General features: G+C 42.3%; 1 protein-coding gene across 3 annotated transcripts in view; it reads left to right on the top strand.

Annotated features, from left to right (window-relative positions):
- LOC115461022 (UDP-glucuronosyltransferase 2A1-like) overlaps positions 1-14,202 on the top strand; it is a 116,486-nt gene that overhangs the window by 42,318 nt on the left and 59,966 nt on the right. The window contains exon 1 of one of the 3 annotated variants that reach the window (XM_030190539.1): positions 6,512-7,305. The exons of the other annotated variants lie outside the window; for them this stretch is intronic. Coding sequence (XP_030046399.1) covers positions 6,585-7,305 — 721 coding nt within the window. The 5' untranslated portion in view covers positions 6,512-6,584. Of the gene's footprint in view, positions 1-6,511; positions 7,306-14,202 lie in introns of those variants that run through there. 3 annotated transcript variants of the gene reach the window in all.

The following is a 14,202-nucleotide window of genomic DNA, read 5'->3' as shown; positions in this document are numbered from 1 at the left end:
AGGCCACACTCACTGTCAAACATTTAAGAGAATCACTAACTAGGTTTTGTAAGAATTAGTCAATTCTTCATGGAGTGATGCGTAAGTAATTGAAACAAGCACCCGTTCACCCCATTCTGAAAAAGACTTCAAGTACAGTAAACAAATATAAATTTTGTTTGATTTCCCGTAAACTGATTGAACAAGTAGTATGTCTTCATTTAGCTAAATATGTGCAGAGGAGTTTTTTGGATGGATGACAGCAAGGATTTAGGAGAAATCATAGCCCTGATGAAACAGGCCCTAGGCTAAGTGAATCAGGAGACAAGAGGCAAATGATTCCGAAAGCAGGACACCTTTATTGCTAGCAATGAACAGTACTGAGTTCAGTCTCAGGATACTGCCTCCTGAGCGTCATCTGACATTCGGTCTTATACAAATTAGTGATCATGCGCATAAAACACACCATACGTCACACATACACATGCGCAGTACATGCACATGCGCAATACATTAGCAATTCTGTAGTTCTCACAGAGAAAAGATACGTCAATTTCATAGCTTTCATAGAAATTGTTACTTTGCAAGAAAATGTAACTTATTGCAGTGTTCCAGCACGTTCACACAATACAGCCTCTATGCATGGATCACGAGACTGCATTGGCAGAGCCCGCTGCCTTCCCTACAACCCTAAATTGCTGACTACTACAACTTGTTATCTAGCTGCTGGTTAACAAATACATACTACTAGTAAAAGTCCAAACTGCACAGGTTTAGGGCTTAGTCTAGGCTCATTATAGAAAAACTGAGGTTTTGGTACAAAGCAAAGGTGCAGGTGTGAATTCAAAGTCCAAACAGAAAATCCTGTTAGTGCAAAAGGTCACAAAAGTCCAGTAGTTATGCCACCGTGGAGCATGCCACAGGTAAGGCAAAAGTTCATAAGCATTATGCACAAGGGCTGAAGTTGTCTTGGCAGTCCAGTAGTTGCTACATGACAGTCGTCCACTCCTACACTGAGACACTAATAACATCAGTGTTAGATTCCGTGCTGCCTCTTTATTTGTTTGTTGATATCACTGGAGAATTTGTTTTACCAAGACTTTTACTGAGGAGATTAGCTGAGACTGAAATAAAAGGTGAAGGGTTAAATTGGTCTGAGTCATATTTGAATAAAAGACAACAGTAAGTACAAGCAGGGGACACTGTCTCTGAATGGTATCAGTTAGAGCAAGGTATCTTGTAAGGATCATTTATGGATGATAACATTTACGGGTGATGATAATTTGCGAATGGTGTGGATGGCATGAGGAAGGATCTAACAAAGCTTGAAGAATGGTCTGAAAATTGGCAAGTAAGATTTAATGCTAAGAAATGCAGGGTCATGCACTTGGGTTACAATAATCCAAGAGAACGGTACAGTATAGGGGGTGAAGTATTTCTGTGTACGAAAGCAGGACTTAGGGGTGATTGTGTCCGAAGACCTTAAGGTAGCCAGGCAGGTAGAAAAGGCGACCATGAATGCAAGAAGGATACTCGGGTGCATAAGGAGAGGGATGACCGCAGGAAAAAGGAGGTGATAGTGCCCTTGTATAAGTCTCTGGTGAGGCCCCATTTAGAGTACTACAATTCTGGAGACTGCACCTACGGAAAGATATAAACAGGATGGAGTCAGTCCAGAGGGCGGCTTCCAAATTGGTAAACGGTGTCTGTCATAAAACATACAGGGACAGGCTTAAGGACCTCAACATGTATATGCTGGAAGAGAGGCGATAAATACCTCAGTGGCGTTAATGTACAGGAGGTGAGCCTTTTCCAAATGAAGGAAAATTCTGGAATGAGAGGGCATAGGATGAAGTTAAGAGGAAATAGGCTTAGGAAGAATCTAAGAAAATACTATTTCACAGAAAGGGTGGTGGAGGTCGTGGAGACAAGGACTGTGTTGGAATTTAAGAAAGCGTTGGACAGACACGTGAGATCCCTTAAGAAAAGAAGAAGCTAATGGTTACTGAGGAAGGGAAGACTGGATGGGCCATTTGGCCCTTATCTGCCATCATGATTCTATATTTCTATGTTTCTATCAGTCCTATCCGCTATGTTATTTAATATTTATATGGCTCTGTTACATACAAAAATGTATTTCATGGGAATTGAATTTTGGTCGTATGTGGTTGATATACTGTATTATTACACAGTAGACCCCATATAGCACAGATATCGAGATCCAAGATGTTTGACCACATTATAAGTGAATCCAGGTTTCAGAGTGAATGGGCTGTTGTCAGCATTACCGCAGCTTTGTAAAAAGGGGGCCTTTATGAGGTCTACAGTGTTTTTTATTTATACCTTTCATGGTTGATGATGATATCTGTTCAGTGAGTTTGGTTGTTAATTTTCCACATTTAGGGTTGAATTCTATAAATCGCGCCTACAAAATCAGCGCGGAAAAAACCCACTTAAGTGCTATTCTATAAGCTGCACCTAAAGTTAGGCACAATTTATAGAGTAGCTCTTAAGCACAGGGGTCATGCATAAATTTAGGTGTGTCCATTTGCACCAACAAAAATGTGGTGCAAATGCCCTGCCTACGTTTACTTGCTGAACCCCCTTATTCTATAATTGTACATCTAACTCAAATCCAGGCCCATGCTCTGCCCCGAAATGCCCATTAAGGCGTTTGACAAAGTACCTCATGAAAGACTCCAGAGGAAATTGGAGAGTCATAGGATAGGAGGTAGTGTTAAATGATCAGTATTCTCAATGGAGAAGGGTAATTAGTGGGGTTCCCCAGGGGTCTGTGCTGGGATCGCTTCTTTTTAACATATTTATAAATGACCTAGAGATGGGAGTAACTAGTGAGGTAATTAAATTTGCTGATGACACAAAGTTATTCAAAGTCGTTAAATCGCGGGAGGATTGTGAAAAATTACAAGAGGACCTTACGAGACTGGGAGACTAGCAGGCTCATTTTCGAAAGTGATCGCCGGCGATCTTCCGACACAAATCGGGAGATCGCCGGCGATCTCCTGATCCCAGCCAAATCGGTATTATCAAAAGCCGATTTTGGACGGCCCCAACTGCTTTTTCGTCGCTGCACCGGCCAACCTTCAAGGGGGCGTGTTGGTAGGGTAGTGAAGGCGGGACAGGGAGCGGGGGCTTGGGTAAGAGATGGCTGGCTTCGCCTTATCATGGAAAAAAAGTGGCCGGTTCGAACGAGCATTTCACCGGCTGAACTTGGTCCATTTATTTTTAGGACCAAGTCACAAAAAAGTGCCCCAATTGACCAGATGACCACCAGAGGGAATGGGGGATGACTTCCCCATAGTCCCCCAGTGGTCACCAACCCCCTCCTACCCAAAAAAATAAAATAAAACATTTTTTTGCCAGCCTGTATGCCAGCCTGAAATGTCATACCCAGCTCCTTGACAGCAGTATGCAGGTCCCTGGAGCAGTATTTAGTGGGTGCAGTGCACTTCAGGCAGGTGGACCCAGGCCCATCCCCCCTACCTGTTACAGTTGTGGTGATAAATATTGAGCCCTCCAAAACCCCCCAAAACCCACTGTACCCACATCTAGGTGCCCCCCTTCACCCTTTAGGGCTATGGTAATAGTGTAGAGTTGTGGCGAGTGGGTTTTGGGGGGGAATTGGGGGGCTCAGCACACAACGTAAGGGAGCTGTACTCCTGGTACCTTTTTTTTAAATATTTACAAGTGCCCCCTAGGGTGCCCGGTTGGTGTCCAGGCATGTCAGGGGGACAAGTGCAAAGTGATGCATGTGGGTAAGAGGAACCCGAATTATAGCTACGTCTTGCAAGGTTCCGCGTTAGGAGTTACGGATCAAGAAAGGGATCTGGGTGTCGTCGTCGATGATACGCTGAAACCTTCTGCTCAGTGTGCTGCTGCGGCTAGGAAAGCGAATAGAATGTTGGGTGTTATTAGGAAGGGTATGGAGTCCAGGTGTGCGGATGTTATAATGCCGTTGTATCGCTCCATGGTGCGACCGCACCTGGAGTATTGTGTTCAGTACTGGTCTCCGTATCTCAAAAAAGATATAGTAGAATTGGAAAAGGTACAGCGAAGGGCGACAAAAATGATAGTGGGGATGGGACGACTTTCCTATGAAGAGAGGCTGAGAAGGCTAGGGCTTTTCAGCTTGGAGAAGAGATGGCTGAGGGGAGATATGATAGAAGTGTATAAAATAATGAGTGGAATGGATCGGGTGGATGTGAAGCGACTGTTCACGCTATCCAAAATACTAGGACTAGAGGGCATGAGTTGAAGCTACAGTGTGGTAAATTTAAAACGAATCGGAGAAAATTTTTCTTCACCCAACGTGTAATTAGACTCTGGAATTCGTTGCCGGAGAACGTGGTACGGGCGGTTAGCTTGACGGAGTTTAAAAAGGGGTTAGATAGATTCCTAAAGGACAAGTCCATAGACCGCTATTAAATGGACTTGGAAAAATTCCGCATTTTTAGGTATAACTTGTCTGGAATGTTTTTACGTTTGGGGAGCGTGCCAGGTGCCCTTGACCTGGATTGGCCACTGTCGGTGACAGGATGCTGGGCTAGATGGACCTTTGGTCTTTCCCAGTATGGCACTACTTATGTACTTATGTACTTATGTAGAAATGCTGGCTCCTCCCACGACCAAATGGCTTGCATTTCGCCGGGTTTGAGATGGCAGGCCCGGTTTCCATTATGGCTGGAAAACAAAGCCGGCCATCTCATGTAAACCCGGCGATCCTGCTCTAAACCCGGCAATCGATTTAGCCGGCCCCAACCGTATTTCGAAAATACGGTTTGCTCCGCCCCTTTGCAGAGCCGGCCCCGAAGATTGCCGGCCATCAATTTCGCTGGCGCCGGTCGATTATGCCCCTCTAGGTGTCTAAATGGCAGATGACGTTTAATGTGAGCAAGTGCAAAGTGATGCATGTGGGAAAGAGGAACTCAAATTATAGCTACGTCATGCAAGGTTCCATGTAAGGAGTCACAGAGTAAGAAAGGGATCTAGGTGTCGTCGTTGATGACACGTTGAAACCTTCTGCTCAGTGTGCTGCTGCGGCTAAGAAAGCAAATAGAATGTTAGGTATTTTTAGGAAAAGAATGGAAAACAAAAATGAGGATGTTATAATGCCTTTGTATTGCTCCATGGTGCAACCGCATCTTGAATATTGTGTTCAATTCTGGTCGCCGCATCTCAAAAAAGATATAGTGGAATTAGAAAAGGTGCAGAGAAGGGCGACAAAAATGATAAAGGGGATGGGACAACTTTCCTATGACGAAAGGCTAAAGTGGCTAGGGCTCTTCAGCTTGGAGAAAAGGCGGCTGAGGGGACAAATGATAGAGGTCAATAAAATAATGAGTGGAGTGGAATGGGTAGAAGTAAAGGGTCTGTTTATGCTTTCCAAAAATACTAGGACTAGGGTGCATGCGATGAAGCTACAATGTAGTAAATTTAAAACGAATCGGAGAAAATGTTTCTTCACTCAACGTGCAATTAAACTCTGAAATTCGTTACCAGAGAATGTGGTAGGTAAAGGCGGTTAGCTTAGAGGAGTTTAAAAAAGGTTTGGAAGGCTTCCTAAAGGAAAAGTCCATAAACCGTTATTAAATGGACTTGGGGAAAATCCACTATTTTTGGGATAAGCAGTATAAAATGTTTTGTACTTTTTTGGGATCTTGCCAGGTATTTGTGACATGGATTGGTCACTGTTGGAAACAGGATGCTGGGCTTGATGGATCTTTGGTCGGTCCCAGTATGGCAACACTTATGTAGGCCTAAAATACAAACTAACGCATGCATCAAATTTCTCCTACCTGAGTACACAGATGTGGAACACACTACCGCGCAGCTTAAAAGCTACTTACGAACAAGCTAACTTTTGGAAATCCCTGAAGACTCACCTATTCAACAAGGCATACCAACAAGATCAACAACTAGAAATGTAACACAAAGCAACCTTGCCTGTCACCAACAATGCCCCTGCTCATTCCTACTTGCTTGAATCAATCTAGACCTATTAACAATATGTTTTCTACTTATTCTCATTTGCTTAATCTTCGATGATACTACTTTCCATTTAACACTAACAATTATCTCCTATTCTACTATCTACTAACAATAACACATTGTAAGCCACATTGAGCCTGCAAAGAGGTGGGAAAATGTGGGATACAAATGCAATAAATAATAATAATAATAAATAATAATACTTATGAACTTATGAGCTTTGAAAATACGCCTCTATGTATGGAAAACAGGATACTGGGCTAGATGGACCATTGGTCTGACCCAGTATGGCTACTCTTATGTTCTTATGATTACCAGTTTTTCATTTGGGCTTGCTTGTATGATCTTTTACAATATACTGTCATTTTGAAGAATCCTGCAGAGGGCAGTGCATCTATAAATGTAATTCTTTTAATGCAGCTCTGAGAGCTCCAATCTAAGAATTGTCAGATTTCCTGTACAGGAGTTTGTAACTTCTAAACCTTATTTCCCTCCCCTCTCCCCCAGGTAGAATTTCTACATATTCTTTCAGGTTGGTAGCTTTGAAGAGTTAATCAAAGGTGAATATAGAACTGGTGTGGAAGCACAGAGCCACAATGCCTCTGAAGCTGATCTCAGCACTTATACTGCTTCAGGTGTTCTTCCCTGTTCCCTCTCTCTGTGGGAAGATTCTGGTATGGCCTACCGATGTCAGTGACTGGACAAATATGAAAATAATACTGGAAGAACTTGTGCACAGGGGCCACAATGTGACCGTGTTGATGCATACAGGCAACATCTTTATCGATTTCACCACACCATCGTCTTTTAACTTTGAGGTTTTCCAAGCTGCTTTTGGAAAAGTAAAGATGAGAGCTTTCCTTGATGATTTGCTGCAGTTCTTTATTTATGAATTGCCTTATCTTTCATACTGGGAGTCTTATATAAAGATCAAAGAAGTAACAGTTAATATATCAGCGCTGCAGAAGCAAATCTGTGACAGTGTTGTGTTGAACAAAGAACTAATGGGCAAGCTTCAGACAATGGATTTTGATCTTGTTCTGTCAGATCCCTTAACTCTTTGTGGTGAACTGTTGGCTGAAATGCTTAGCATTCCTTTCATATATACCATTAGGTTCGCTGAGGCTCACACTTTTGAAAGACTTTGTTCAATGCTGCCAGCACCTTCCTCATATGTGCCTGGACCCATGATGGGATTGACAGACACTATGTCCTTCACACAGAGGTTAAAAAACATGCTATTTTATCTCTCTCAAGATGTGCACTTCTATTATTATGTGTGGGAACAGTGGAATCAATATTATACTCATGTTTTAGGTAAGCTTTTTAACTAAATGTACTATGCTCCATTTACAACACGTCAGAGCACTGAAATTGGAAGAATGCTAAAATAAAAATAGAATAGACCGTGAATTTTTCTGCCCTTCCTTAGTGCTATAATGTCTTTTCTTCTGTCCTCTTCCCTTTCCGGTCTCTGTGCGACACGAAAATTCTTTGCAAATAACTTCACTTTGACAAGGTTTTGAAATTTTAAATAACAAACTTCAGGCTCTGTATACTAACCTGGGAAAATGTTAACACCCGTTTTCACAGAATTTAGATAAGAGATGTATATGAGCTATCGGCTCATTTAGGGGCCCTTTTACTAAAAGCCTAGGGCGGTAACATACAATGTGTGCTTAAAGCTCCGTGTCCTGTTTTAGATCTATGAGCCATGTCACATTTAGTGTATTCTAATGTCTATTAGCTCACGCTAAACTTAGTAAAATGGCCCCTTATATCCTTTGCTGAATGAGTGGTCCTGTTACTGAGGTGCACTAACTGATAAGTCAGCCATTATATTCCTGTGGGTGTTAAATCATTTTGCGCGTGCTAAATCTGTTAGTGCACCTTAGCAAAAGGACTCCTTGGTGTGGTAGCCATTTTAGTTCACTTTTAAGGGTAATAGAAAAAAAATGAGAATTAGAATTTTTCTGACCCGAAGAAGACAGTATTTCCTTCAAAAGCTACTCAAAAAACTGTATTAAGGACTTGTTTTATTAAGTTGGGGTAAAACTAGGCCTTAGCACACCCTTACACAGGTCTTTCCCTCGCACTAAGGCCATTTTTACTGCAGCCGTAAAAACCTGATTTTGGACGAAAAGGCTCTATAGCTAAGTACTGCTAGCTGATTTATTTGTTTTGAAGTACTTTCTAGAGGAATTGCTGAAAATAATTTTATACAATACTACAATTTCTTTTAACGAGGTTTTTTGCCAATGACGAAGCAATCCTGCTCCCGTGGCTTTTAGCTAGGAGCTTCTTGAGGCTTTTTCCTCATTATTTTTTGACTAAGTTCATTCACTGCTCTATTGTTGTTTTATAATCTTTTTGATTTTTCTTATAAGAAATGCATTAATATTGCCATTAGTGCACGGCCATTTTTCATAATTATCGTGAGAGCACTTACCAATACCTATTTTGTAGGGGGTAATGACTCCTGTGGTATTCATGCACCAACCAGTTAGCGTGAGGCAATGTAGATGAACTAACTGATTAGTTCAGGGACACCCATGCTCCACCCCTGACATGCTCCCTGAAAAATATATATTTAGCACACAGTTAGCATGTGCAAATTCTTAAATAACAACATGACACTGTAGTACATCCTGCAGTTCCCCATTTTTTGCTTTGTTCAGTGCGCATTAGCGCCTCATGCAGCTTAGTAAAAGGACCAGTAAAAAAAGGTATCATTTAATCATCTTTTTTGCTTTCCTTTATTTCTATTTACATCCTTAGCTAAAATTTGCAAGAACTTTTACATGCATTGCCACAGTCAGGAACATTACATGCTCCAGGTTGTGACAACTCATGAAAAATTCCCAAAACTGTGTCCTTCACACAGTGGCATGAAAAAAATTAAAGGGCCTAACCGGCCTCACGAGCCAAATTGGAGGTCACCTCAGCTCCAGGGGGCCGTGAATCCCTGGTTCCCTGTAAACCCAATACCCCCCAGCCCTGATGCAAGGGTAAAATATTTTAAAGCACCCTCTTTGAAGCCCTAGCTCATCCTAAATTAAAGGCCCAGGATGCCGACTCACCGCCAACCCCTCACCTGCCACCCTGATTCACCCCAAGACGTCTGGGGGTAATGGGGGTAGGAGCTATCCTCACTTGCTCCTGCTCCATCTGCTGCCTATGTGAACTTAAGAACAGCCATACTGGAAGTTTTGGTGTTAAAGAAATTTGTCAGATCATATAAAATATGTTATAATTGAATTCAGAAAAATACGGAGGGTTTTTCTGACCAATGATGGTGGTGCTTTTTTTGAGATTCTTTCATATGCTCCTAAAATAAGGACATGTGAGAGCCACTGAGGTCTTTTCCCTGTGTATAAAAGAAGATAGATGTATTATTTTTTTCAACAAAATTGGATACATAAAGCCTTTTCCATGTGCTTGTTTTCACATGTTTATGTATTAATGAGCTGCTTTGCATGATTTTGCATCACAGCAGTTCAGTGTGACACTTGGTAAGACACTTAACCCTCCATTGCCTCAAGTACAAAAAATAAATACCTGTATATAATATTTAGACCAATTGATTGTAACAACAGAAAGGTGGTATATCAAATCCTATCCCTTTTCCCATTAATGCAAAATTTACATAGGGGTCTGTACTGCTATGGATTTACAGCCTGCTTCTCTGACACAGACTACTCAATAATTACCGTGGATTCTTTTGGATTCTTATTAGGTAAATGAGACCTTTATTAGAGGTGCTAAAGTCTACAATGATTAAGATATATATACAATGGTTAAGATATATACAATGATTAGCTATATACACACAATGATTAGCTATATAACTAAAAAGAAACAATACCTATCTATAAACAATCGTTACATCACTGGCCTCTACATCTAAGCAATGCTAAGAGTTCCTAGACCAGGAAAAGAAGCAATAATACACTATATACAATCATCACTGTTCCTTACATCATCCAGGCTCTTATCATCAGCTGGGGGCGGCCCTGTTCACAGCGAAAGCCAGGAATTTCTTTGACCAGGAAACATGGTTCTCTTAGCAGTTCATACGTTACTCACAGATGAGCTCCCAATTTCACTGAAAGAAACTCCCCTTTTTATAAGGCTTGGAACTCCTGTTCAGAGCTAAGGAAAATTAGAAGAATGTACATGAGGATGCAGTCACATGCTTCCTGCCCAAGTAAACAAACCACTGGCCAGATGGCTCATCTCCTGAACTCCGAGCATATCCTGTTTTCCTCCTGCACAAACTGAATTGATCTGAAACATGTCTTATCATCCACATTCCAACTTGTTTTTGTATTTACAAGGAGGAGTGGCCTAGTGGTTAGGGTGGTGGACTTTGGTCCTGAGGAACTGAGTTAAATTCCCACTTCAGGCACAGGCAGCTCCTTGTGACTCTGGGCAAGTCACTTAACCCTCCATTGCTGCATTGAGCCTGCCATGAGTGGGAAAGCACGGGGTACAAATGTAACAAAAAAAAAAAAGTTACTTTCGGTCAAAGACAGAAGATTTCAGAGTGTATTATCGGACAAAGCAGGGTTGAAAAGCAATCCTTTACATCTTCCATTACAGGGTCCTTTTACAAAGGTGTGCCAAAAAGTGGCCTGCGCTGGTGTAGTTACATGTACTGAACACATGCGGGTCCATTTTTCAGTGCACCTGCAAAAAAAAGCGGGGTTCTTTTGCAGAAAATGGATGTGCAGCAAAATGAAAATTAGCATGCGTCCATTTTGAGCCTGAGACCTTACCATTCATTTAGAGGTAAGGTCTCATGCATTAACAGGGTGATAATCATCAGCACGCATACAATGCCGATTACTACCCAGTTAGTGCTGCGCGCCGAAAAATAAAATATATTTTCTGGCGCGTAAAAATGAAATTACCGCTCAGGCCATGCAGAATCCGGGCACATGAAGGCACCTACATGGCTTAGTAAAAGGGCCACATAAACTTTCATGCAAAATGGGCTTTCCAAAGTGACCTTGCAAAAGTGTATTTCATGCAAAAATTAACTCAAAATATCTGTACTATGGAGTTTTAGCATGTTTCCAAGCGTTTTACACTATTTTTCATGCTTGACACCTTAGTATATAGGGCTGTTCTTCTTTTATGTTTGAGCTTGTTCTACAAATGCAATCCTACATAATGAATGCAGCTTTTCTAGTTTTCTATAAAATTACAGCTGACAGTAGAAAGGACTGCATCACTGTATCTGAGCTTGTGATAACAGATGCCAAATATTTTGAATGACCTAAATAAAATGCCATTAAAATATAGCACTGAGATCTTAAAATATACCCTATATCCATAGCAACCAATATAATGAGTAGAGAATTGGGGAGATTGAATTGCATTTCCAAGCTCCCAGAATTAATCTTGCTGCTGCTTTTTCTATAAAGTTGTAATCAAGTTTGAGATTTCCCCATGTGTTATCATGATTTAGTTTTGAGAAGATTTGTGTCTGTACACAAGTAGTCTTAAATTCTCTGTTGATAAGTAGGGGCAAAATTGGTCTAATCATGCAATTATGCCATATGCAATGGGGGATGGGATTTGATAAACTGCCTTTTATTATTTAAAGGACCAGATAAAAGCAAACCATCAAAACTAAAACATACAATCAAACTAGTAATACCTAAAATACTCTGACAAACATAACACACTATATGCACTCTCCTCTTATACAATAAAATGAATTGAAAATGGGGCACTATCAGGGGCATTTTCGAAAAAGAAGGGCGCCCATCTTCCGACACAAATCAGGAGATGGGCTTCCTTCTCTCAGGGTCGCCCAAATCGGCACAATCGAAAGCCGATTTTGGGCACTCTCACTGCAGTCCGTCGCGGGGATGACCAAAGTTCACGGGGGCGTGTCGGAGGCGTAGTGAAGGCGGGACTGGGGTCTTCACCGAGGAGGATTTGGGGGGGACACCGGTGCCAGAAAGAATATTTGAAGCGGGGGAGTCGGAGAAACTAAACAAATTCTCTGTAACCTTGGAGGATGTAATGGGTCAGTTCAGCAAGCTGAAGAGTAGTAAATCACCGGGACCTGATGGTATTCATCCCAAAGTATTAATAGAACTAAAAAATGAACTTGCGGAGCTACTGTTAGAAATATGCAATCTGTCCCTAAAATCGAGTGTAATACCGGAAGACTGGAGGGTAGCCAATGTTACTCCGATTTTTAAGAAAGGTTCCAGAGGAGATCCGGGAAATTATAGACCGGTGAGTCTGACGTCGGTGCCGGGCAAGATGGTGGAGGCTATTATTAAGAATAAAATTGCAGAGCATATACAAAAACATGGACTGATGAGACAAAGTCAGCACGGATTTAGTGAAGGGAAGTCTTGCCTCACCAATCTAATGCATTTTTTTGAGGGGGTAAGCAAACATGTGGACAATGGGGAGCCGGTTGATATTGTATATCTGGATTTTCAGAAGGCGTTTGACAAAGTGCCGCACGAAAGACTCCTGAAGAAATTGCAGAGTCATGGAATCGGAGGTAGGGTATTATTATGGATTAAGAACTGGTTGAAAGATAGGAAGCAGAGAGTAGGATTGCGTGGCCAGTATTCTCAGTGGAGGAGGGTAGTTAGTGGGGTCCCGCAGGGGTCTGTGCTGGGTCCGTTGCTTTTTAATGTATTTATAAATGACCTAGAGATGGGAATAACTAGTGAGGTAATTAAATTCGCCGATGACACAAAATTATTCAGGGTCGTCAAGTCGCAGGAGGAATGTGAACGATTACAGGAGGACCTTGCGAGACTGGGAGAATGGGCGTGCAAGTGGCAGATGAAGTTCAATGTTGACAAGTGCAAAGTGATGCATGTGGGTAAGAGGAACCCGAATTATAGCTACGTCTTGCAAGGTTCCGCGTTAGGAGTTACGGATCAAGAAAGGGATCTGGGTGTCGTCGTCGATGATACGCTGAAACCTTCTGCTCAGTGTGCTGCTGCGGCTAGGAAAGCGAATAGAATGTTGGGTGTTATTAGGAAGGGTATGGAGTCCAGGTGTGCGGATGTTATAATGCCGTTGTATCGCTCCATGGTGCGACCGCACCTGGAGTATTGTGTTCAGTACTGGTCTCCGTATCTCAAAAAAGATATAGTAGAATTGGAAAAGGTACAGCGAAGGGCGACGAAAATGATAGTGGGGATGGGACGACTTTCCTATGAAGAGAGGCTGAGAAGGCTAGGGCTTTTCAGCTTGGAGAAGAGACGGCTGAGGGGAGATATGATAGAAGTGTATAAAATAATGAGTGGAATGGATCGGGTGGATGTGAAGCGACTGTTCACGCTATCCAAAAATACTAGGACTAGAGGGCATGAGTTGAAGCTACAGTGTGGTAAATTTAAAACGAATCGGAGAAAATTTTTCTTCACCCAACGTGTAATTAGACTCTGGAATTCATTGCCGGAGAACGTGGTACGGGCGGTTAGCTTGACGGAGTTTAAAAAGGGGTTAGATAGATTCCTAAAGGACAAGTCCATAGACCGCTATTAAATGGACTGGAAAAATTCCTCATTTTTAGGTATAACTTGTCTGGAATGTTTTTACGTTTGGGGAGCGTGCCAGGTGCCCTTGACCTGGATTGGCCACTGTCGGTGACAGGATGCTGGGCTAGATGGACCTTTGGTCTTTCCCAGTAAGGCACTACTTATGTACTTATGTACTTAAATGGACATCCTCGGCCAATAATGGAAAAAAAGGGCGTCCTTGACGAGCATTTGGTCAACTTTACTTGGTCCATTTTTCTTCACGACCAAGCCTCAAAAAGGTGCCCAAACTGACCAGATGACCACCGGAGGGAATCGGGGATCACCTCCCCTTACTCCCGCAGTGGTCACCATCCCCCTCCTACCTTAAAAAAAACTATAGAAATATTTTTTGCCAGTCACTATGCCAGCCTCAAATGTCATACCCAACTCCCTGACAGCAGTATGCAGGTCCCTGGAGCAGTTTTAGTGGGTGCAGTGCACTTCAGGCTCCCCCCCACTACCTGTTACACTTGTGCTGGTAAATGTGAGCCCTTCAAAACCCATCCGAAACCCACTGTACCCACATGTAGGTGCCCCCCTTCACCCCTTAGGGCTATGGTAGTGGTGTACAGTTGTGGGGAGTGGGTTTTTGGAGGTGTTTGGGGGGCTCAGCACCGAAGGTAAGGGAGCTATGCACCTAGGAGCA

This window comes from Microcaecilia unicolor, chromosome 2, assembly GCF_901765095.1.
Source record: "Microcaecilia unicolor chromosome 2, aMicUni1.1, whole genome shotgun sequence".
NCBI classification, from domain to species: Eukaryota; Metazoa; Chordata; class Amphibia; order Gymnophiona; family Siphonopidae; genus Microcaecilia; species Microcaecilia unicolor.
This window is presented reverse-complemented; position numbering and strand designations above follow the sequence as displayed.